Below are 24,448 nucleotides of genomic sequence, written 5' to 3' on the forward strand. Positions count from 1 at the left end.
GACCAGCTGCGACCCATTGTCAGACCACATCTGGATCCCCTTCAATTTGCTTATCAGCCTCGTCTCGGAACAGAGGACGCCATCATCTACCTGCTCAATCGTGTCTACACCCATCTGGACCAGCACTGTGAGGGTCATGTTTTTTGACTTTTCCAGTGCTTTCAACACCATCAGGCTGACCCTCCTGGGTGATAAGTTAACAGCAATGCAGGTGGATGCTTCTCTGGTGTCCTGGATTGTTGATTACCTGACAGGAAGATCACAATATGTACGTCTCCCACAGTGTGTGTCTGACAAGGTAATCAGCAACATAGGGGCATCACAGGGGACTGTCCTCTCCCCCTTCCTCTTCACCCTCTACACCACAGACTTCAGCCACTGCACAGAGACCTGCCATCTTCAGAAGTTTTCTGATAACTCCGCGGTGGTTGGATGCGTCAGCAGGGATGATGTGACAGAGTACCGGGCTGTGGTCGACTCCTTTGTTACGTGGTGTGAGCAGAATCATCTGCAGCTCAATGTGGAAAAGACCCAGGAATTGATAGTGAACTTCAGGAAGACCAGGAAACACTTGACCCCTGTTTCAATCCAGGGGGTCAGTGTTGACATTGTGGAGGACTATAAATACCTTGGAGTACACACTGACAATAAACTGGACTGGGCTACAAACACCACAGCACTTTACAGAAAGGGTCAGAGTCGTCTCTATTTTTTGAGGCGACTGAGGTCCTTCAACATCTGCCAGAAAATGCTCAGGATTTTCTATGAGTCTGTTGTGGCCAGTGCGATCCTCTATGCTGTTGCATGATGGGGAAGCATCTTAGTTAGTGTATTATCTGTCTTTGTTAATGTTTGTTTATAATGGAGCACTGTAACGAAAAGTAATTTCCCCTAGGGATCAATAAAGTATTCTGATTCTGATTATTTTATAGAAATTTTGCCATCTATTTATTACATAAAAACTTCTTTCTTAAAACCCACCTCTTTGTTTTCAGAGATATAAAACACTGTCTGGCTTCATAAGCATTATGATGACTTAAACCACGACCACATGATGGCACTGTAGAACACCTTAAGAAATTATTGTAAACGTTCCTAATAATGATTTAAAAATAAAGCATTATTGTGTGTGTGTGTGTGTGTGTGTGTGTCTGTGTGTGTGTGTGTCCTCTTGTATAGTTTATATCAGTGGTTCTGAGACTGCAGGACTTGGTCAAACATCCAACATTGGTCCAAGTTGAACACCAATCATCACAGGAGATGATGGAGAAAAACTGAGGTGAATATTATTTATAAGAGGAAATTAAAAAACAGAATGAATATAATGAGCTGTTATACATTTATGCTGTGTTTCAACTGGGATGAACATTCAATTTAGTCTGAGTTACTCCCACTAAAATATTTTCCAGTTTTAGTAATAAATAGGAAACCTGAGTGAAAATCCCAGCAGCTGCCTGACTCATGACCCTGATTGCTGATTGACAGCACCTGTGTGAAGTAGTGCTCAAAGTGTGTATAAAAGCAGCAGACTGTGTTTTGTTTCAATATGAGTATTTTTTTTTTTCCTGTTCCTACGTCAGTTAGTCAGAAAACTCATCAGTTACAGTTGTGCACCAGTTTTGAGAATGGGTAAGAGGTTTTCTTCCTGGTAACTGCTGAAACGTGTTTGGTTTCTAATTGTGAAAGTGTTTGGTTTTTGTTTTGGCTGTTTCCTTTGGCAATTAATGTGAAATATTTGTATGTGACTGGAACTCTATCAAATCTTTATTTTTGGCTTTGCAGCCAAGAAAGTGCTGATTGTGTATGCCCATGAAAGCCCTGCCTCTTTCAATGCTGCTGCCAAAGATGCTGCTGTGGCATCTCTGACTGCTCAAGGCTGCACTGTAGAGGTGTCTGACCTGTACGCCATGAAGTTCAAAGCTGCTGCTACTACTGAGGACATCACTGGTATACAAATATTCTGCAGGTATCGCAATGCTTTGATTGCTCTCAAATGTAAACACTGGCTTTAATTGCAGGTGGAGTGAAGGATGCTGAGAACTTCTGCTACGCAAAGGAGATCAAACTGGCATCAGAGGAGGGCAGACTTGCAGAAGACATCAAAAAAGAGCAGGAGAAGCTCAAGGAGGCAGACCTTGTCATCTTTCAGGTAGTGCCTGACTGGAAGTGTCTTTGTGATAGGATGAAGGGTGTCCACATCAGCAGTGAATGTACATTTCAAAACAGACCATATGAGCACACACTAGGTTCTGCACATATTTTATTGTATTAACATCAGCCACTGCACTGTGAAAGATTCTGTTCTGGTGCTACCAAAATACTGTAGTTCTGTAATTTGCATATAGATGTACATATATTTATATCTAAATTGGATACACTCTACAATGTAGAAGAAATATCTTCACATAGTATGCTTAAGTAAACTGCTATTTTATTCCTTCTGTGTCTACTTTACTGCTGCAACAATGTGAATTTCACATTCTCTTGCACTAAAGGCTCTCATCACATTAAAATGACCATTAAACCTGTGTTCCCAGTTCCCCATGTACTGGTCATCTGTTCCTGCAATCATGAAGGGGTGGATGGATCGGGTGTTGGGCTGTGCCTACGCAGAGGAGAAGCGGTACAGTGAGGGGATCTTCAAGGTGAGAGCTCCACCAACATGTCTGTGTTCAGGCTGTGTCCTCTCCCTCTTTGCTCACTCCTTGCTCTCTGTACAGGACAAGAAAGCCATGCTGTCCTTCACCACTGACTGTCCTGAATCTGTGTACAGTGACACTGGCATCAATGGTGACATCAATGTCACACTGTGGCCACTGCAGGTGAGGTCTCACTATAAACAGAGCCAAGCATGAAATGATCTGTCATGTGGTACCAGCTGCTCGTCCCTGTGTGCAGAACGGGATCCTGAACTACTGTGGCTTCCAGGTTTTTGCCCCTCAGATCTTCTGGGATCCTGCTACTGGTTCTCCTGAATCTCGCAGCTCCATGCTGGAGGGCTGGCGCACACGACTGCAAAACCTCTGTGGGGAAGCCACTGTGTACTTTGCTCCCTTGGATTACTTTGACAAGGAGAATGGTTTCCTGCTGAAGCCTGAGGTCAAGGAGAAATATGCCAGCAAAGAATGTGGCCTCACAGTGGGGATCCACATGGGCAAGCCACTGCCAGCCAACAGCCAGACCAAGGCCGGGGTCTGATGGAGTGGGTCCATGTAATGTCTTGATCTTAAAATAAAGCCTGCTTTATTCAAACTTTGAGCAATGAGTTATAAATGCACCACTTGGTTTCATACATGTTATCCCTCTAGAACATGATGTATACTACCACAATGTAATGATTGTTCTTAGTCCGTATAGGATCCAGTCATGTATGGCTTTAAATGTGATGGGGAACTGAGTTTAGGGGGCTGGCTATGGTTCCACATGCTAATGCAAATCCCTGTTCTAATAGGAACACAAAGGTGTTTAGGGTTTTTCTTTTTGGGGGTAGAGATGACCGTACACCAAGGTTGAAAGCAAGACTGACACCTGATTGCTGCTTTAGATCAGGTGACTGCAAGCCCTATTGCGCCTCACTGCCTATACTACAGACTTTGGCTGGGTTTGGGATCAACGCAGCTTCAATTCAATTTTATTTATATAACACCAAATCACAAAAGTCACCTCAAGGTGCTTCATGGATCACTTTCAGCAGTATGTGTTCTTTCTGTCCTACATGCAGTTTATACCCTACCATTGCACCCTTGACATTTTTGTGAGGTCAAAATGTCTATTGCCACTGTGGGATCTCCCACGATTTCCCTCCTCCCACACATGAACTGAAATCAGCTGACTGTGGTGCGAGTGCACAGGAAAAGTGAAGCATGTTTAATATTTAAAGATTGTGTTTGTCCTTTTCCAGTATTTGTACTGAAGGCTTTTCAGCATTTCTATTCCCCTGCCACCGGTTGGTCAAGCAAATCCATCATGTGAGAGGCAATAGTTTTGTGTACTCGATTCGACAAAGATTTAGCCAGTCATGTGCTCCTCCACTACCAAGAACTGTAGAAGCCAATCACCTCTCGCTGCAGTGGCAGCACGCTAACTGTACTGAAGGCTAAATAACATTTATATGTAGTTCACTTAGCTGCTTTTTAAAAAGTAAGAGCCAAAGATGTCAGAATAGCTTATTGAGTTGGGAGTTCGCCTTGTAATTGGAAGGTTGCCGGTTCGAGCCCCGGCTTGGGCAGTCTCGGTCGTTGTGTCCTTGGGCAAGACACTTCACCCGTTGCCTACTGGTGGTGGTCAGAGGGCCCGGTGGCACCAGTGTTCGGCAGCCTCGCCTCTGTCAGTGCGCCCCAGGGTGGCTGTGGCTACAATGTAGCTTGCCATCACCAGTGTGTGAATGGGTGGATGACTGGATATGTAAAGCGCTTTGGGGTCCTTAGGGACTAGTAAAGCGCTATATAAATACAGGCCATTTACCATTTAAATGCGTGAAAGTCGATCAAATAGTACAGTTAACTGCTTTTAAAACATTACTGGGAAATAGTATAACAGAGGCAAATTTTATTTGAGGCAAAGCTCATTTATATGAAAAGAAGTAGACAGACTTACACTTTCGTTCATTTAATTTAGTTTTGCTAAATGGAAGTTCATGGTATAGTGGTAGAATACAGGGATACAAAGACTTTGTTGCCACCAGAGATGGGCAGTAACGCGTTACTGTAATCCGATTACTTGTTTCAAGTAACGAGTAAAGTAAGGGATTACTATTGCAAAAATGGTAATTAGATTACCGTTACTTTCCCGTAGGAACGCTGCGTTACTGCGTTACTAAAACCGTGATTTTCTTGCGAGAGTGTCTCATGACAGTGACGTAAGCGAGTGCAACGTTCGTGACAACAGCTGTGGGCAGATCAACAGTGGATCATATATCGAGTACGGGAGAGAGTACGAGCGTGCAGCGTTTAAAGCGTGGAAGTACTGACCTTACTTTGAGTTTGATTCCATAAAAAGTGACAAAAACATTAGTGTCCGTTGTGCGTGGGACGAAAACTTATTTTTACAGCAAAAAAAAACCCCCTAAACTTCCAAGCAAGCACCGAGTGCGCTACGATGTAATGGGAAATTCACAGAGAAACTCGTGGATTCTTCCACTGACCGCTGCGGCACACCTGCACCAGGGTAAACCTCCGCCTACCCTGCTCCTGCTTTACAGGTGAAAATAGAGCAAAAGGACTGCTAGTCTTTGACTTTATTTATTTTCTGCTGTGTTTTACTTGCATCTATTTGAAAGACTGGGTGTAAACACACACAAAAAAAAAATATTTTATGTGCTGGAATGTGCAGAAAATAGGTTTAAATATTAAACAAATTTCTTCCAGTCAGAGAATGTTGCATATAATTACATTTTTGCTTGATGCATAAAGTTAAAAGATTAAAACTAATAAAACAAGTTTTAAAAAGAGACTTTTCCATTTGATTACATTTTGTATCATGGATTATGCAAAAAAAGTAGAATTGGGCTGAAAGATCTATTTCTTTATCACCTATTCAGGTTGTAAATCGTGTTTTTAAAAAGTAACTAAGTAACTAAGTAATTAATTACTTTGGAAAATAAGTAATCAGTAAAGTAACGGGATTACTTTTTTGGGGAAGTAATCAGTAATTAGTTACTGATTACTTTTTTCAAGTAACTTGACCAACACTGGTTGCCACATGCTTGAATTCTTTATCAATTAGTTCAATATCTCTTAGTAAACTACACTAAAACCTACGAAAATTAAAGAATAAAAGTGAAATATGAAAAAAGGGAAACAGAAATGATCTGAAACAAATGTGCACAGACTGAAAAAAAAAGCATTTGTAACATAGATGTATAGGAAAAAAAAATTGATTCCCCACATATATTAATGCATGCTGTGACAACCCTTATTGTATTATAGCACCACTGGGGGGAGGGGGGGGTGTTGCCCTACTATTATTGTAGTTGGGGGAGTCCCCTAGTGGGTGTGGGAGTATAGTGGTGGCCGTTACATGCTGATCGTGTCGCTGTTCAGAGAAACCTTACCGTTGTAACTTGGCTGGCGCCGGCGACTACCGATCCCCGCACATGTATGTACGGACAGGGTAGAGCCATGGGACCTGGCTTGTATGGTCTTATGTTGCTAACGTCAAATAAAGGTCTGTTTAACTGACTGGCTCTGAGTTATCCGGCTAACCTCCACACCACAGGTGCCTGCTGGACCTGCTAACCGCTCCTCCCTCGCCAGACTGCTGTTACAATGCATCTATCGATTAATCCTATATATAGTACATAGACTACAAGCGTGAGATTTGTGGCAATATAGTATAGTGTAAAGTATTTGTCCTTTGAGTGACTGACTAAGCTGTTTCTGTCCCTCTGTTTTTTCCCTTAGACCAGTTGAATGAAGGGAGAAAGGAATAAAACCTTTGTGCACCTGTGCTCCAGTGGCGCAATCGGTTAGCGCGCGGTACTTATATAACAGTATTGGGCTGAGCTATGCCGAGGTTGTGAGTTCAAGCCTCACCTGGAGCATAAACTTTGAGCTAAAACTTATCTGATGAGAACAGATAAATGCTGAGCTCACTGAAAATGCCAACAGACTTTATAGCATCTTTAAAAACAAGCAACATTCAAAATAGAGATTAACAAACCTTGAATTGTACCTCTCTTTGTTTGTTCTGCTTCTTTTTTGTTGACCAATGTGAGCTATTAACCATCGAGATATAGTTTTTCCTTCAAAGTCAGATTTCTGGCTGTGTGTGTGTGTGTGTGTGTGTTTGTGTGTACCTTTTTTGTCCTCAGACCGCAGGGTGTAAGGCAAATCATTGGTTCGCTAAGTTGGGCAACAATCACCATGAGAAAATGATGTGTGTGAAACTAAGATGATTATGATTATATGAAGTATATATTCATCTTGTGTTTAAACTGGGCTGAAGGTTTAAGTTAATCTCAGGGTTACTTCCACCAGTTTCCATACAAAATGGGAAACCTGAGAGAAATTCTTCTTCTACTTCTTTATACGGTTTATTGGCAGTTGGCAAACAGCAAAATAGAGCATTACCGCCACCAACTGGTCTGAGAGAAAATGCCGCAGTACCAGCTGGCTGACTCTTGAGGTTTATTGCTGATTGACAGCATCTGTGTGAAGTAGTGCTTGAAGTGTGTATAAAAGCAGCAGGTGTGTTTTGCTTCAATATGGGCACATTTTCTGTTGTTATACCAGTTAGACAGAAAACGCATCATTTACTGTTGCGCACCAGTTTTGAGAATGGGTAAGACTTTTTCTTCCTGGTAATTGCTGAAACTTGTTTGGCCAAAGCTGATAATCTTTGACAAGAAGAGTGAAAGGTTTCTGTGCTGAATGGAACTTTATGTTTTGTTTTGTTTTATTCTTTGGCTTTGCAGCCAAGAAAGTCCTGATTGTGTATGCCCATGAGAGCCCTGCCTCCTTCAATGCTGCTGCCAAAGATGCTGCTGTGGCAGCTCTGACTGCTCAAGGCTGCACTGTAGAGGTGTCTGATCTGTACGCCATGACGTTCAAAGCTGCTGCTACTACTGAGGACATCACTGGTATACAAACATTCTGCAAGTATAGCAATGCTTTATCTCTGCTCTTCAGATACAAATACTGGATTTTTGTCACAGGTGGAGTGAAGGATGCTGAGAACTTCTGCTACGCAAAGGAGATCAAATTGGCATCAGAGGAGGGCAAACTAGTCGATGACATCAAAAAAGAGCAGGAGAAGCTCAAGGAGGCAGACCTTGTCATCTTTCAGGTAGTGTCTGACTGGAATTGACTTTGTGGTCAGCTAACAGGTGTCCACATCAAAATGACCATTAAACCGGTGTTCCCAGTTCCCCATGTACTGGTCATCTGTTCCTGCAATCATGAAGGGGTGGATGGATCGGGTGTTGGGCTTTGCCTACGCACAGGAGAAGCGGTACAGTGAGGGGATCTTCAAGGTGAGAGCTCCACCAACATGTCTGTGTTCAGGCTGTGTCCTCTCCCTCTCTGCTCACTCCTTGCTCTCTGTACAGGACAAGAAAGCCATGCTGTCCTTCACCACTGACTGTCCTGAATCTGTGTACAGTGACACTGGCATCAATGGTGACATCAATGTCACACTGTGGCCACTGCAGGTGAGGTCTCACTATAAACAGAGCCAAGCATGAAATGATCTGTCATGTGGTAACAGCTGCTCCTCCCTGTGTGCAGAACGGGATCCTGAACTACTGTGGCTTCCAGGTTTTTGCCCCTCAGATCTTCTGGGATCCTGCTACTGGTTCTCCTGAATCTCGAAGCTCCATGCTGGAGGGCTGGCGCACACGACTGCAAAACCTCTGTGGGGAAGCCACTGTGTACTTTGCTCCCTTGGACTACTTTGACAAGGAGAAGGGTTTCCTGCTGAAGCCTGAGGTCAAAGAGAAATATGCCAGCAAAGAGTCTGGCCTCACAGTGGGGATCCACATGGGCAAGCCACTGCCAGCCAACAGCCAGACCAAGGCCGGGATCTGACGATGGAGTGGGTCCATGAAATGTCTTTGTCTTAAAATGTGTGCTGCAATAAAAAGGCTGCTTTATTGGAACTTCAGTTTGAGCAATGAGTTTCAAATGCACCACTTGGTTTCATACAGTTCAGCCATCTAGAAAATGGTACATATACATAACAGGATACACAAAGTTGTCTTTGTAGGCTTTCAAGACTGGTGTCATTACCCAACACTGACCAAATTGCTGCTTGGGACTTTGTTGCCCACTCGAAATGTGAGCTGGCAATGGTAACTTGGAACTGCACACAAACTGATGGAATGCATGGTGAATTTGGTTAGCTTCTCCACATGATCCTGCTGAGTAACAGCTTGATCCATCCAGCTCACTACACCATCTATAACGTGATGGTTTACTTGGGAACACTTGATTGCTGCTTTCCTGTACTGTCTCTCTATTCCGGCAGCACCACTGCTGGAATTGTGGAGGGAAATGAATTAAATCAGTATCTTTGGCTAATTCTTGGTAAATAGGTAATCATATGCTTTTCCACTACCAAGGAATAGAGAAGCAAACCACCTACCAGGATTTGACCATTCATTGTTATTGCTACCAATGTTCTGCTTGACTCGCATCAATACTGTAATTAAATCTGTCAAAGGTTAGTGTTAAAAACACTGAAGTATTGATATGATGGTCTCTTCTTGCCGTGGTAGCGAGCTAATCATACTGAAGGCTAATCAATATTTATGTGTCGTTCACTTAGCTACTGTTTAAAAAGTTAGAGCCAAGGAAGTGAGAATAGCAATGACATGTGTGCCGTTAGGTCCATTAGTATAGTTAATTGCTGCTAACACGTTATTAGAAAACAGTATAACAGAGAAGCACATTTCATTTACATGAAAAGAAGTACACACAGACTTCAGTTTTCTTTAATCTATTTTAGTTTTGTAAAACAGGAGTTCAGGATACAGTGGTAAAATACAGGGATACAAAGCCTTTATTGCCACATGGTTAAATTCTTTATCCATTAGTTCCATATCTATTAGGTAAAATACACTAAAAACTACAAAAATTAAAGAATAAAAGGGAAATATGAAAAAAGGAAACATAAATGATCTGAAACAAACGTGTACAGACTGAAAAAACATTTGTAAGGTAGATGTATAGAAAAAAAGACTGATTTCCCACATATATTAATGCATGGATCTATCCATGAATCCTATATATAGTACATAGACTACAAGCGTGAGATTTGTGGCAATATAGTATAGTGTAAAGTATTCTCTCTATGAATGACTGAGCAAGCGGTTACTGTCCCCCTTTTTTCCATTAGACCAGTTGAATAAAGGGAGAAAGGAATAAAATCTTGGTGTATGTGCTCCAGTGGCGCGATTGGTTAACGCGCGGTACTTATATGACAGTATTGGGCTGAGCTCTGCTGAGGTTGTGAGTTCAAGCCTCACCTTGAGCATAAACTTTGAGCAAATACTTATCTGATGAGAACAGATAAATGCTGAGCTCACTGAAAATGCCAACAGACTTTAAAGCATCTTTAAAAACAAGCAACATTCAAAATAGAGATTAACAAACCCAGAATTGTACCTCTCTGTGTTTCTTCTGCTTCTGTGTTGTCGACCAATGTGAGCTATTAACCATCAAGATATAGTTTTTCCTTCAAAGTCAGATTTTTGGCTGTATGTGTGTGTGTGTTAATGCATGCTGTGACAACCCTTATTGTATTATAGCACCACTGCCCTACTATTATTGTAGTTGGGGGAGTCCCCTAGTGGGTAGGGATGGGTATCGTTTAGGTTTTATCTGATACCACTACCAAACCGGTACTTTTGAAATGGTGCTGGTGCTTAAACAGTGCTTGAACCGGTCCTTAAAGAATGGAGAACACTAACTTTGTCCAAAAACCTCTCATATTTAGCCGTTTTCCACTTTTTCTTTGGTCATTTAGCCTTTTTAGCCAGGGTGAAGGGAGTATCTGCCATCAAACAAGAAGACAGCCGCATGTAACTACGACGGTGTTTGCTAGCTCACCTTACGTGCATTAATGTAATAATGTGGTTAGCCTACTCAACGTAAATTACACACAAACAACATTAAGCTAGTCACGCAGAGAAGAATGGCTGCTGCTGCCATCATCATCCGCCATCATTTCTGCTACACTGGCAGGGCTACGGGCCAGGACTCCCCTCTTTGGGTTTTTGGGGGATGTTGCTCCAGGTCCGATAGCAGGCACCACACCCGCAGTAGCACCGAAAAAAAAACACCGAAATTTGTGCTGCTTTTCGGTCTGGTTACTACCGTTTATGTCAGAACCAGTGCCATCATGGCACCGGATACCAGTACCCATCCCTGCTAGTGGGTGTGGGAGTATAGTGGTGGCCGTTACATGCTGATCGCGTTGCTGTTCAGAGAAGCCTTACCGTTGTAACTTGGCTGGCGCCGGCGACTACCGATCCCCGCACATGTATGTACGGACAGGGTAGAGCCGTGGGACCTGGCTTGTATGGTCTTATGTTGCTAACGTCAAATAAAGGTCTGTTTAACTGACTGGCTCTGAGTTATCCGGCTAACCTCCACACCACAGGTGCCTGCTGGACCTGCTAGCCGCTCCTCCCTCGCCAGACTGCTGTTACAATGCATCTATCGATTAATCCTATATATAGTACATAGACTACGAGCATGAGATTTGTGGCAATATAGTATAGTGTAAAGCGTTTGTCCTATGAGTTACTGACTAAGCTGCTTCTGTCCCCCTGCTTTTGCCATTAGACCAGTTGAATGAAGGGAGAAAGGAATAAATCCTTTGCACATGTGCTCCAGTGGCGCAATTGGTTAGCGCGCGGTACTTATATGACAGTATTGGGCTGAGCTATGCCGAGGTTGTGAGTTCAAGCCTCACCTGGAGCATAAACTTTGAGCTAATGAAAAAGATAAATGCTGAGCTCACTGTAAATATCAATCAACTTTATAACATCTTTAAAATGAACAACATTCAAAATAAAGATGAAGAAACCCAGAATTATACCTCTCTGTGTTTGTTTGTGCTATTGTTTGTTTCTGTTTACTTTAACAGCTAAAATTCAGTGGCAACTCTATGGGCTCAAATTGTGGTCATAAATATTTTGTACTTGTAAATCAGGATTTGTATGTGTAAAAAGAATTTGTGTGTGTGTGTAAAAAAGATTTGTGTGTGGACTTAGCCAAAAAATACGCGTGAAACTCAAGTTACAAGTATGAATTTTGACCCTACTTTTCTTCCTTTCATCTGATTGGCCAACGTCATGTCAATCACAAATTTAACTATCCAATCAGAGAACAGATGGGTTTGGCTATTGGAGGGGTGCTTTATGGAGCTTCAGGTCCTTGAAGGGAATAAATGCCCTTTTTCCTTCATCACCACGAAGGAAAACAGTCTGTGGTGGTCCGAGTTTGGTGATTTTTGTGTCACAGGTTTACGTGCTTAATACAGGGACTTCCACAGCCTTTTCAACAGCGCTGCGGACCATGGGCGGGGGGGTTTCTGGAAATGACAGTCTTCATTGGTGGGGATAGTTACAAAGCTTTCTTCGTTATGAATTAGCATACATGTTTTTATTGAACATTTGAAGAACTAGCAAAAAAAAAACAGAAACTCTTGTAGAGGACATAAAGTCTGAGATAGAAACGACAAGGAGCAGGTGCCATCGCCCACGTCCTACACACCACTCTCATCCACGTGGACAAGAAACAGGGTAACTATGTGCGAATGCTGTTTGTTGATTACAGTTCAACGTTTAACACAATAGTGCCCTGCAGACTGTTCACAAAGCTCAGGGATCTGGGACTTAACAGCCGTCTGTGTGCATGGGTGTTGGACTTCCTCACTGGCAGAACTCAGGTGGTGAGGGTGTGTAGATGCGTCTCTAACAGCATCACCATCAACACAGGAGCACCTCAGGGATGTGTCCTCTCGCCACTGCTCTACTCTCTCTACACTTCAGACTGTGTGGCCACCCACGGCTCCAACACCATTGTGAAGTTTGCTGATGACACAGTGGTGTTGGGTGCCATCTCCAACAACGATGAGGCGGCCTACATGGATGAAGTGAAGAATCTGGCATCATGGTGCCAGGACAACCACCTCCAGCTGAACATCGGCAAGACCAAGGAGCTGGTGGTGGACTTCAGAAGGGGTCAGCACAGAGACTACAAGCCCATTATCATCAATGGAGCTCCAGTGGAGAGGGTGCAGTCCTGTGGACATCTTGGTGTCCACATCTCCTCAGACCTTCAGAAATTCATACTTGTAACTTGAGTTTCACACGTATTTTTTGGCTAAGTTCACACACAAATCTTTTTTACGCACATACAATTTTTTTTTACACGTACAAATCTTTTTTACGCACACACAAATTCTTTTTACACATACAAATCCCAGTTTACAGATACAAAACTGATTTAAAAGTACAAAATATTTATGACCACAATTTGAGCCCATACAAATCGTCCTATCTTTGTTAATCTGAGCTAGAAGCATACTTTAATAGCTAAAATTCAGTGGCGAACCATTCTACCTTTGTTAATAAGAGCTAGAAACATACTCTGACGGGTAAAATTAAGTGCCAAACCATGCTACCTTTGTGAATGTTACCTACAAGCATACTTTAACTGGTAAAATGAAGTGACAAACCATCCTGGCTTTATCAATATGAGCTAAAAGCATACTGTGATGGGCAAACCGTCATACCTACTTAATTTTGTGCTGGAATTACTCTGTGACAGCAGAAATGTGCATAAACTACTTACGGTAGGACGTTTTGCCAAAGTAGGATGGTTTGTCAGAACACCGGCTAACCTCCACACCACATGCCCGCTGGACCTGCTAGCTGCTCCTTCCTCGCCAGACTGCTGTTACAATGAATCTATCGATTAATCCTATATATAGTACATAGACTACAAGCGTGAGATTTGTGGCAATATAGTATAGTGTAAAGTATTCTTTCTATGAATGACTGAGCAAGTGGTTACTGTCCCCTCTTTTTTCCATTAGACCAGTTGAATGAAGGGAGAAAGGAATAAAATATTTGTGTATGTGCTCCAGTGGCGCAATTGGTTAGCGCGCGGTACTTATATGACAGTATTGGGCTGAGCTATGCCGAGGTTGTGAGTTCAAGCCTCACCTGGAGCATAAACTTTGAGCTAATACTTATCTGATGAGAACAGATAAATGCTGAGCACACTGAAAATGCCAACAGACTTTAAAGCATCTTTAAAAACAAGCAACATTCAAAATAAAGATTAACAAACCCAGAACTGTACCTCTCTGTGTTTCTTCTGCTTCTTTTTTGTCGACCAATGTGAGCTATTAACCATCTTGATATACACGTTCTTCCAAAGTCAGAGAATTTTGGCTGTTTGTGTGTGTGTGTACCTTTTAAATCCTTATGTATAGTTTATACCAAAGGTTCTCAGACCGCAGGGCGTAAGGCAAATCATTGGTTCGTCATGTTGGGCAACAATCACCATTGGGAAAATGATGTGTGTGAAATCAGCTGACTGTGATGCCAGTGCACAGGAAGAGTAAAGCATGTTTAATATTTAAAGATTGTGTTTGTCCTTTTTCTAATATTTGTACTGAAGGCTTTTAAGCATTTCTATTCCCCTGCCACCGGTTGGTCAAGCAAATCCATCATGTGAGAGGCAATAGTTTTGTGTACCCAATTCAACCAAGATTTAGCCAGTCATGTGCTCCTCCACTACCAAGAACTGTAGAAGCCAATCACCTCTCGCTGCAGTGGCAGCACGCTAACTGTACTGAAGGCTAAATAACATTTATATGTAGTTAGCTGCTTTTTAAAAAGTAAGAGCCAAGGATGTCAGAATAGCTCATTTAAATGCGTGAAAGTCGATCAAATAGTACAGTTAACTGCTTCTAAAACATTACTGGGAAATAGTATAACAGAGAGGCAAATTTTATTTGAGGCAAAGCTCATATGAAAAGAAGTAGACAGACTTACACTTTCGTTCATTTAATTTAGTTTTGCTAAATGGAAGTTCATGGTATAGTGGTAGAATACAGGGATACAAAGACTTTGTTGCCACATGCTTGAATTCTTTATCAATTAGTTCAATATCTCTTAGTAAACTACACTAAAACCGGCTAACCTCCACACCACATGCCTGCTGGACCTGCTAACCGCTCCTCCCTCGCCAGACTCTGTTACAATGCATCTATAGATTAATCCTATATATAGTACATAGACTACAAGCGTGAGATTTGTGGCAATATAGTATAGTGTAAAGCGTTTGTCCTATGAGTGACTGACTAAGCTGCTTCTGTCCCCCTGTTTTTTCCATTAGACCAGTTGAATGAAGGGAGAAAGGAATAAAACCTTTGTGCATGTGCTCCAGTGGCGCAATCGGTTAGCACGCGGTACTTATATGGCAGTATTGGGCTGAGCTATGCCGAGGCTGTGAGTTCAAGCCTCACCTGGAGCATAAACTTTGAGCTAATGAAAGCGATAAATGCTGAACACACTGAAAATGCCAACAGACTTTATAGCATCTTTAAAAATGAACAACATTCAAAATAAAGATTAAGAAACTCTCTGTATGTTTGTTCTGTTATTTTTGTTTCCGTTTATTTTCAATGCGAGCTATTAACCATCGAGATATACATGTTCTTCCAAAGTCAGAGAATTTTGGCTGTTTGTGTGTGTGTGTACCTTTTATATCCTTAGGTATAGTTTATACCAAAGGTTCTCAGACCGCAGGGCGTAAGGCAAATCATTGGTTCGTCATGTTGGGCAACAATCACCATGGGAAAATGATGTGTGTGAAACTAAGATGATTATAATTATATGAAGTATATATTCATGTTGTGTTTAAACTGGGCTGAAGGTTTAAGTTAATCTCAGGGTTACTTCCACCAGTTTCCATACAAAATGGGAAACCTGAGAGAAATTCTTCTTCTACTTCTTTATACGGTTTATTGGCAGTTGGCAAACAGCAAAATAGAGCATTACCGCCACCAACTGGTCTGAGAGAAAATGCCGCAATACCAGCTGGCTGACTCTTGAGGTTTATTGCTGATTGACAGCACCTGTGTGAAGTAGTGCTTGAAGTGTGTATAAAAGCAGCAGGTGTGTTTTGCTCCAATATGGGCACATTTTCTGTTGTTATACCAGTGAGACAGAAAACTCAGCATTTACTGTTGCACACCAGTTTTGAGAATGGGTAAGACTTTTTCTTCCTGGTAATTGCTGAAGCTTGTTTGGCCAAAGCTGATAGTCTTTGACAAGAAGAGTGAAAGGTTTCTGTGCTGAATGGAACTTTGTTTTGTTTTTTTATTCTTTGGCTTTGCAGCCAAGAAAGTCCTGATTGTGTATGCCCATGAGAGCCCTGCCTCCTTCAATGCTGCTGCCAAAGATGCTGCTGTGGCATCTCTGACTGCTCAAGGCTGCACTGTAGAGGTGTCTGACCTGTACGCCATGAAGTTCAAAGCTGCTGCTACTACTGAGGACATCACTGGTATACAAATATTCTGCAGGTATAGGAATGGTTTGATTGTGCTTCAGGTGTAAACATTAGCTTTATTTGCAGGTGGAGTGAAAGATGCTGAGAACTTCTGCTACGCAAAGGAGATCAAATTGGCATCAGAGGAGGGCAGACTTGCAGAAGACATCAAAAAAGAGCAGGAGAAGCTCAAGGAGGCAGACCTTGTCATCTTTCAGGTAGTGCCTGACTGGAAATGTGTATGGTCGGCTGACAAGTATCCACATCAAAATGACCATTAAACCGGTGTTCCCAGTTCCCCATGTACTGGTCATCTGTTCCTGCAATCATGAAGGGGTGGATGGATCGGGTGTTGGGCTTTGCCTACGCACAGGAGAAGCGGTACAGTGAGGGGATCTTCAAGGTGAGAGCTCCACCAACATGTCTGTGTTCAGGCTGTGTCCTCTCCCTCTTTGCTCACTCCTTGCTCTCTGTACAGGACAAGAAAGCCATGCTGTCCTTCACCACTGACTGTCCTGAATCTGTGTACAGTGACACTGGCATCAATGGTGACATCAATGTCACACTGTGGCCACTGCAGGTGAGGTCTCACTATAAACAGAGCCAAGCATGAAATGATCTGTCATGTGGTAACAGCTGCTCCTCCCTGTGTGCAGAACGGGGTCCTGAACTACTGTGGCTTCCAGGTTTTTGCCCCTCAGATCTTCTGGGATCCTGCTACTGGTTCTCCTGAATCTCGCAGCTCCATGCTGGAGGGCTGGCGCACACGACTGCAAAACCTCTGTGGGGAAGCCACTATGTACTTTGCTCCCTTGGACTACTTTGACAAGGAGAAGGGTTTCCTGCTGAAGCCTGAGGTCAAAGAGAAATATGCCAGCAAAGAATGTGGCCTCACAGTGGGGATCCACATGGGCAAGCCACTGCCAGCCAACAGCCAGACCAAGGCCCGGGTCTGACAATGGAGTGGGTCCATGTAATGTCTTGATCTTAAAATAAAGCCTGCTTTATTCAAACCTTGAGCAATGAGTTATAAATGCACCACTTGGGTTTCATACATGTTATCCCTCTAGAACATGATGTATACTACCACAATGTAATAATTGTTCTTAGTCCGTATAGGATTCAGTCATGTATGGCTTTAAATGTGATGGGGAACTGAGTTTAGGGGGCTGGCTATGGTTCCACATGCTAATGCAAATCCCTGTTCTAATAAGAACACACAGGTGTTTGGGGGGGTGACCGTACACCAAGGTTGAAAGCAAGACTGACACCTGACTGCTGCTGTAGATCAGGTGACTGCAAGCCCTATTGCACCTCACTGCTTATACTACAGGCTTTGGCTGGGTTTGGCATGAAAGCAGCTTTCAATTCAATTTCTTTACTGTCCCACAAGGGGAAATTTGTTTAGCAGCAGGAGGATAAAATAAACAGAACAATACTATAAAATAATAATCGAAAGTTCAAGGACAATTATTTGTCATTAAGGAGACAAGACGCAGTAGGGATAAAAGAGACCTGGAGTCTTTTGGTCCTCCTCGGAGGTACTCTAAAATGGAGGCCGGAAGGTTGAACTTAAATCCACTGTGAAGTGGATGGTTCACACAATTAATAATAGAATGAGCCTTTCTAAGCACATTTTTATTGTAAATGGCCAAAAGTCCATCTTGGCAGCGCCCTGAAATTTTGCTAGCAGTTTTTACCAGAAGTCCCAACCGATTCCTATTCTTCACCGTCAGGTTACCAAACCAGGCAGCAATATAAAAAGACATCACAGATTTGATAAAACAAAGACAACCTCTCAGATGAGACATTAAAAGATCTCATTTTCCTTAAAAAGAACAGTCTTTGACCTTTTTTTTTAGTAGTGGCATCAGCATGAGATTCAAAACACAGTTTATGGTCAAGTACCACACCTAGATATTTATAACTCTCAACGATCCCAATATCGGCAGTTTTAATGATAGTGGGTGATGAGCTATAAGAGGACTTCCTAAAATCAATAATCATGTCTTTAGTTTTTGACACATTAAGTGAAAGGAAGGACTCATCACAGCAATTCACAAAATCATCTACAACCTGTCCATGGCCTGACTCATCCCCCACTAGAAGACTGACGATCACTGTGTCGTCAGCAAACTTCAGGATGTGTCTGTTTGTGAAATTGCTGCGACACTCATTCGTGTACAGAATGAACAGAAGAGGAGAGAGGCAACAACCCTGGGGTGATCCAGTGGAGAAATACATCAGAAAATACACGATTCACCCTCACACATTGTGACCTACTGATCAGAAAGTCTGCCACCCAGCCGACCAGACTAGTGTCAATCTTGAAATGATTGTAAAGCCTGTCAGCAAGTAAGAAGGGTTGAATTGTATTAAATGCAGATGAAAAGTCAGCAAATAATAATCTTGCATGGGTGTGGGGGGCCTCAAGATGCTTATACAAGAGATGCAGGAGTGTGACAACAGCGTCCTCCACACCTCTCCCTGCTCTATAGGCAAACTGGAAGGGGTCAAGATGGTGTTCAACCTGCATTAAAATCTCCTTCTTAATCACACTTTCAGCAGTATGTGTTCTTTCTGTCCTAGATGCAGTTTACACTTTACCATTGCACTCTTGACATTTTTGTGAGGTAAAAATGTCTATTGCCACTGTAGGATCTTCCACGATTTCCCTCCTCCCACACATGAACTGAAATCCGCTGACTGTGATGCCAGTGCACAGTAAGAGTAAAGAATGTTTAATATTTAAAGATTGTGTTTGTCCTTTTCCTAATATTTGTACTGAAGGCTTTTAAGCATTTCTATTCACCTGCCACCGGTTGGTCAAGCAAATCCATCATGTGAGAGGCAATAGTTTTGTGTACCAAATTAAACAAAGATTTAGCCAGTCATGTGCTTCTCCACTACCAAGAACTGTAGAAGCCAATCACCTCTCGCTGCAGTGGAAGCACGCTAACTGTACTGAAGGCTAAATAACATTTATATGTAGTTAGCTACTTTTTAAAAAGTAAGAGCCAAGAATGTCAGAATAGCTCATTTAAATGCGTGAAAGTCGATCAAATAGTACAGTTAACTGCTTCTAAAACATTACTGGGAAATGGTGTAACAGAGAGGCAAATTTTATTTGAGGCAAAGCTCATTTATATGAAAAGAAGTAGACACAGACTTCAACTTTCATTCATTTAATTTAGTTTTGCTAAATGGAAGTTCATGGTATAGTGGTAGAATACAGGGATACAAAGACTTTGTTGCCACATGCTTGAATTCTTTATCAATTAGTTCAATATCTCTTAGTAAACTACACTAAAACCTACGAAAATTAAAGAATAAAAGTGAAATATGAAAAAAGTGAAACAGAAATGATCTGAAACAAATGTGCACAGACTGAAAAAAAAAACATTTGTAACATAGATGTATAGAAAAAACAAACCTGATTCCCCACATATATTAATGCATGCTGTGACAACCCTAATTGTATTATAGCACCACTGTCCTACTATTATTGTAGTTGGGGGAGTCCCCTAGTGGGTGTGGGAGTATAGTGGTGGCCGTTACATGCTGATCGCATTGCTGTTCAGAGAAACCTTACCGTTGTAACTTGGCTGGCGCTGGCGACTACCGATCCCCGCACATGTATGTACGGACAGGGTAGAGCCGTGGGACCTGGCTTGTATGGTCTTATGTTGCTAACGTCAAATAAAGGTCTGTTTAACTGACTGGCTCTGAGTTATCCGGCTAACCTCCACACCACATGCCCGCTGGACCTGCTAACCGCTCCTCCCTCGCCAGACTGCTGTTACAATGCATCTATCGATTAATCCTATATATAGTACATAGACTACGAGCGTGAGATTTGTGGCAATATAGTATAGTGTAAAGCGTTTGTCTTATGAGTTACTGACTAAGCTGTTTCTGTCCCCCTGTTTTTTCCCTTAGACCAGTTGAATGAAGGGAGAAAGGAATAAAACCTTTGTGAATATGCTCCAGTGGCGCAATCGGTTAGCGCGCGGTACTTATATGGCAGTATTAGGCTGAGCTATGCCGAGGTTGTGAGTTCAAGCCTCACCTGGAGCATAAACTTTGAGCTAATGAAACCGATAAATGCTGAGCACACTGAAAATGCCAACAAACTTTATAGCATCTTTAAAAATGAGCAACATTCAAAATAGAGATTAACAAACCCAGAATTATACCTCTCTGTGTTTGTTCTGCTTCTTTTTTTCGACCAATGCAAGCTATTAACCATCGAGATATAGGTTTTCCTTCAAAGTCAGATTTCTGGCTGTATGTGTGTGTGTGTGTGTACCTTTTTTGTCCTCAGACCGCAGGGCGTAAGGCAAATCATTGGCTGTGTCCCAATTCAGGGTCTGCACGCTTAAAGTACGCGTACTACGCTTACTACGTACGGTGCGTACTCTAAGTACGAGAAGTGCGGAAGTGAGAGGCTTGTGAAATGGGACGGTCTAGCCTTCGTCGTGCTGCTCAGGTTGCCTAGCAACCATGATAGTAACCGCGAGAAACGTTTCATACAGCATTGTGTGACAGAAATGAAGGAGAAAAAATGTTTTGTTGGTCATTCATTTTTTGATGACATCACTTTGATCAGTTGAGTATCTGAGCCTCAGACTGTAAAACATGATTGTTGGACTTCATTTCTGTACTGAACAGTCATTTCAAGATTAGTTAGTAAATAACAATTAGTTAATGTTGTTCATGAGACTAAAATCATGTCACTGTGGTAATGTAAATATAATATGGCCAATATTATAGTATTGTCAGATTAGTATGATACACACACACACACACACACACACACACACACACACACACATACATACATATATACATATATATGTATATATATATGTATATATATATACATATATAAAAAAAAGTTTTCTCTTTTTTGAAATGGAACTGAAGGCAAAGGAAGGAGGGCGGGAAAAAGAAAAGGCTTCAAGGACAAGAGGGGAGGAGTGGGGGCAGAATGAGACAAGTTAGTTAAGGAAACTAACTTGTCTGTCCCCTGTGTTTGTGTTATATATATATATATATATATATATATATATTGAAGTAGAGGCTTTAAAACCAAGTTAACGCTGAAAGTACAAACATCACTAATGTCACACAACTTTGCCGACATGTGGCCAACAGTAATGTCTTAATGTTCTTCGTTATTAAACATTCGCACATAAATAAGTGACATCATATTCAGTACTTACTTTTGACAGTTCACTCTTCAGCTGCTCCCTTCTGCCGCATTTTGCGGCAAAATTATCCACACCCACCGCCGCGCTATGAATTTTGGGATATATGGGACCACGAAGCATGCACCGGACCACGCTTGATATTTGGGGAAATCGACGGCGCATTTGGAGTATGCATTTGAAGTACACTTCGAATTGGGACAGCCGTCGTCGCGTGGCGGTGACGTAACCGCACTTGAAATGCGTACTTCAAGCGTGCAGACCCTGAATTGGGACACAGCCATTACTTCGCCAAGTTGGGCAACAATCACCATGAGAAAATGATGTGTGTGAAACTAAGATGATTATGATTATATGAAGTATATATTCATGTTGTGTTTAAACTGGGCTGAAGGTTTAAGTTAATCTCAGAGTTACTTCCACCAGTTTCCATACAAAATGGGAAACCTGAGAGAAATTCTTCTTCTACTTCTTTATATGGTTTATTGGCAGTTGGCAAACAGCAAAATAGAGCATTACCGCCACCAACTGGTCTGAGAGAAAATGCCGCAGTACCAGCTGGCTGACTCTTGAGGTATATTGCTGATTGACAGCACCTGTGTGAAGTAGTGCTCGAAGTGTGTATAAAAGCAGCAGGCTGCGCCTTTTCTGTTGTTATACCAGCTCGGCAGAAAGCTCAGCATTTACTGTTGCGCACCAGTTTTGAGAATGGGTAAGACTTTTTCTTCCTGGTAATTGCTGCAACTTGTTTGGTGAAGGCGTGAAAGGCCTCTGTGTTGACTTAAACTTTACCAAAACTTGTATTGTTTTAAAATTTATTCTTTGGCTTTGCAGCCAAGAAAGTCCTGATTGTGTATGCCCATGAGAGCCCAGCCTCTTTCAATGCTGCTGCCAAAGATGCTGCTGTGGCATCTCTGACTGCTCAAGGCTGCACTGTAGAGGTGTCTGACCTGTACGCCATGAAGTTCAAAGCTGCTGCTACTACTGAGGACATCACTGGTATACAAATATTCTGCAGGTATAGCAATGCTTTGATTGTGCTTCAGTTGTAAATATTAGCTTTATTTGCAGGTGGAGTGAAGGATGCTGAGAACTTCTGCTATGCAAAGGAGATCAAACTGGCATCAGAGGAGGGCAGACTTGCAGAAGACATCAAAAAAGAGCAGGAGAAGCTCAAGGAGGCAGACCTTGTCATCTTTCAGGTAGTGTCTGACTGGAAGTGTCTTTGTGGTCAGCTAACAGGTGTCCAGATCAAAATGACCATTAAACCTGTGTTCCCAGTTCCCCATGTACTGGTCATCTGTTCCTGCAATCATGAAGGGGTGGATGGATCGGGTGTTGGGCTTTGCCTGCGCACAGGAAAAGCGGTACAGTGAGGGGATCTTCAAGGTGAGAGCTCCACCAACATGTCTGTGTTCAGGCTGTGTCCTCTCCCTCTTTGCTCACTCCTTGCTCTCTGTACAGGACAAGAAAGCCATGCTGTCCTTCACCACTGACTGTCCTGAATCTGTGTACAGTGACACTGGCATCAATGGTGACATCAATGTCACACTGTGGCCACTGCAGGTGAGGTCTCACTATAAACAGAGCCAAGCATGAAATGACCTGTCATGTTGTACCAGCTGCTCGTCCCTGTGTGCAGAACGGGATCCTGAACTACTGTGGCTTCCAGGTTTTTGCCCCTCAGATCTTCTGGGATCCTGCTACTGGTTCTCCTGAATCTCGCAGCTCCATGCTGGAGGGCTGGCGCACACGACTGCAAAACCTCTGTGGGGAAGCCACTGTGTACTTTGCTCCCTTGGACTACTTTGACAAGGAGAAGGGTTTCCTGCTGAAGCCTGAGGTCAAAGAGAAATATGCCAGCAAAGAATGTGGCCTCACAGTGGGGATCCACATGGGCAAGCCACTGCCAGCCAACAGCCAGACCAAGGCCGGGATCTGACAATGGAGTGGGTCAATGTAATGTCTTGGTCTTAAAATGTATGCTTTGCTTGAGGCAATATGCTCAAATGTTACTAGCCATTACACATGCAGGCTGCGGATTTATAGACTGAGACAAACAAATGCAAGAAATTGACCTTAAAATATTAGTCCTCTGACTATTGTTGAGTCTGCAACAAAATAAAAGACTTGTACTCATTTGTAGTGTTTCAATTTTATTCATTGCCTGAAATTTTGATTTTGATAACTAAACTTTAAACTCTATCGTACAGAGAGAAGACTGCTCTCACATTAAAAGACTCAATTTCCTTGTGGATGATCTACTGCCTTTTTGCATTTATCTTCACACTGGTTCTTTTTATAGTTTAATCTGTTTTAGTGCAGCAAGCAAAAACTTCTCTGGGCATTGACTACTTGAGCAAAGATGGCTTTCACAGTGGCGCAAGTTTTTCTTCACTCTAGTATTATCCAAACTGGAATGATTTAATTTTGTGTGTGCCTTCTTAAGCTACAATGTCAACTGTAGGAAATTCTGCACACAGTGAGCTCATAATTTTATTTTATTTATTTATTTTTTTTTTAAATCAAGTAATCGGAATACTCCTACACAGTGCCGTGAAGAGTTTTTCCTCATTATTCATATTTCTTAAATTGCTCTTGATTTTCTTTTTCTTTTAGCCTCACATTTTGCTTTGCATTTTTATAGTGCTGCAGCTTGTTTCGTATAATTATAAGAGGGGAATGATTTCCTTTATGCTGCTCCAGACTACAATGAAATTGCAGATTTCCCTTTTCACTCATTAAAATGGAGCATGCTAATTAAATGTATTTATGGTTTTCTTTTTAAGCATATAAGTGCAGCTGTGCTTTCAAAACCTTGCAAACACATTGATTAAAACAATTATCTGTGTTTTTACTTTCAAAGAATAAAGTGTAAAGCTTTTAGGTGTTAATAGATACTTACTAATACTTCTGGTTTTCTAAAACTCTAACATGAAGCAAGAAAGGCAGTGCTTTCCTTGGCAAGTCTAAAAATAGATGAACCATAACAAAGTAAAGCTTCTTTCATCTCATAAAGAGTCATCCTTTGTATTACTGTCATCTTGTGGCCACAGTTAGCTATTGTCACTGAAAGCTCTGCTTGTTTCTTACTCATAGGAAACGACAGCTGTCTTTATTCTACAGATGTGTCTGTCTCCCATTAACAATAACGTGAGCTATGCTGAGAGGGCGAGCAGATTTTTGTTTTGTGGTGTGAATACGTGGCCAGCATGCGAAGCAGTGTCA

At 42.1% G+C, this 24,448-nt stretch overlaps 4 protein-coding genes and 5 non-coding genes across 14 annotated transcripts in view; all 9 read left to right on the forward strand.

Moving 5' to 3' along the window:
• LOC120737906 (NAD(P)H dehydrogenase [quinone] 1-like) overlaps window positions 1–8,596 on the forward strand; it is a 42,420-nt gene extending 33,824 nt beyond the window's left edge. For 2 of the 4 annotated variants that reach the window (XM_040038818.1, XM_040038817.1), the window contains exons 2-6: window positions 7,415–7,579; window positions 7,655–7,785; window positions 7,865–7,972; window positions 8,048–8,149; window positions 8,226–8,596. In XM_040038818.1, the coding sequence (XP_039894752.1) occupies window positions 7,415–7,579; window positions 7,655–7,785; window positions 7,865–7,972; window positions 8,048–8,149; window positions 8,226–8,525 (806 nt within the window). In that variant the 3' untranslated portion in view covers window positions 8,526–8,596. Of the gene's footprint in view, window positions 1–1,558; window positions 1,630–7,148; window positions 7,282–7,414; window positions 7,580–7,654; window positions 7,786–7,864; window positions 7,973–8,047; window positions 8,150–8,225 lie in introns of those variants that run through there. The other 2 variants (XM_040038816.1, XM_040038815.1) reach the window with 2 other exon arrangements.
• On the forward strand, window positions 1,515–8,587 carry LOC120737905 (NAD(P)H dehydrogenase [quinone] 1-like). 2 transcript variants are annotated; one of them, XM_040038813.1, is made up of 7 exons: window positions 1,515–1,629; window positions 1,783–1,947; window positions 2,019–2,149; window positions 2,538–2,645; window positions 2,721–2,822; window positions 2,899–3,216; window positions 8,553–8,587. In XM_040038813.1, the coding sequence occupies exons 1-6, from the start codon at window positions 1,626–1,628 to the stop codon at window positions 3,196–3,198; spliced, it is 810 nt and encodes a 269-aa protein (XP_039894747.1). In that variant the 5' UTR covers window positions 1,515–1,625; the 3' UTR covers window positions 3,199–3,216; window positions 8,553–8,587. The 2 variants fall into 2 exon arrangements, with proteins under 2 accessions (XP_039894747.1, XP_039894746.1); XM_040038812.1 differs by lacking the exon at window positions 8,553–8,587 and having other exon boundaries at window positions 2,899–3,258.
• Window positions 6,448–6,541, forward strand: trnai-uau. Its single transcript has 2 exons — window positions 6,448–6,485; window positions 6,506–6,541. It is a non-coding gene; the product is annotated as a tRNA-Ile (tRNA).
• A 2,733-nt stretch (window positions 8,597–11,329) lies between the features above and the next one.
• On the forward strand, window positions 11,330–11,423 carry trnai-uau. Its single transcript has 2 exons — window positions 11,330–11,367; window positions 11,388–11,423. It is a non-coding gene; the product is annotated as a tRNA-Ile (tRNA).
• A 2,166-nt stretch (window positions 11,424–13,589) lies between these two features.
• On the forward strand, window positions 13,590–13,683 carry trnai-uau. The gene is made up of 2 exons: window positions 13,590–13,627; window positions 13,648–13,683. It is a non-coding gene; the product is annotated as a tRNA-Ile (tRNA).
• A 1,216-nt stretch (window positions 13,684–14,899) lies between these two features.
• On the forward strand, window positions 14,900–14,993 carry trnai-uau. Its single transcript has 2 exons — window positions 14,900–14,937; window positions 14,958–14,993. It is a non-coding gene; the product is annotated as a tRNA-Ile (tRNA).
• A 606-nt stretch (window positions 14,994–15,599) lies between these two features.
• LOC120737908 (NAD(P)H dehydrogenase [quinone] 1-like) lies at window positions 15,600–17,023 on the forward strand. Of its 2 annotated transcripts, none has more exons than XM_040038820.1 (6): window positions 15,600–15,731; window positions 15,861–16,025; window positions 16,098–16,228; window positions 16,306–16,413; window positions 16,489–16,590; window positions 16,667–17,023. In XM_040038820.1, exons 1-6 carry the CDS (start codon window positions 15,728–15,730, stop codon window positions 16,964–16,966), a joined length of 810 nt encoding a protein of 269 aa, XP_039894754.1. In that variant the 5' UTR covers window positions 15,600–15,727; the 3' UTR covers window positions 16,967–17,023. The 2 variants fall into 2 exon arrangements, with proteins under 2 accessions (XP_039894754.1, XP_039894755.1); XM_040038821.1 differs by having other exon boundaries at window positions 16,697–17,023.
• Window positions 17,024–19,993: 2,970 nt separating this feature from the next.
• Window positions 19,994–20,087, forward strand: trnai-uau. Its single transcript has 2 exons — window positions 19,994–20,031; window positions 20,052–20,087. It is a non-coding gene; the product is annotated as a tRNA-Ile (tRNA).
• A 1,728-nt stretch (window positions 20,088–21,815) lies between these two features.
• On the forward strand, window positions 21,816–23,207 carry LOC120737909 (NAD(P)H dehydrogenase [quinone] 1-like). Its single transcript, XM_040038822.1, has 6 exons — window positions 21,816–21,932; window positions 22,055–22,219; window positions 22,292–22,422; window positions 22,502–22,609; window positions 22,685–22,786; window positions 22,863–23,207. The coding sequence occupies exons 1-6, from the start codon at window positions 21,929–21,931 to the stop codon at window positions 23,160–23,162; spliced, it is 810 nt and encodes a 269-aa protein (XP_039894756.1). The 5' UTR covers window positions 21,816–21,928; the 3' UTR covers window positions 23,163–23,207.
• The last annotated feature ends 1,241 nt before the right edge of the window (window positions 23,208–24,448 follow it).

Source organism: Simochromis diagramma, unplaced genomic scaffold (assembly GCF_900408965.1).
Source record: "Simochromis diagramma unplaced genomic scaffold, fSimDia1.1 OVJJ01000402.1, whole genome shotgun sequence".
NCBI classification, from domain to species: Eukaryota; Metazoa; Chordata; class Actinopteri; order Cichliformes; family Cichlidae; genus Simochromis; species Simochromis diagramma.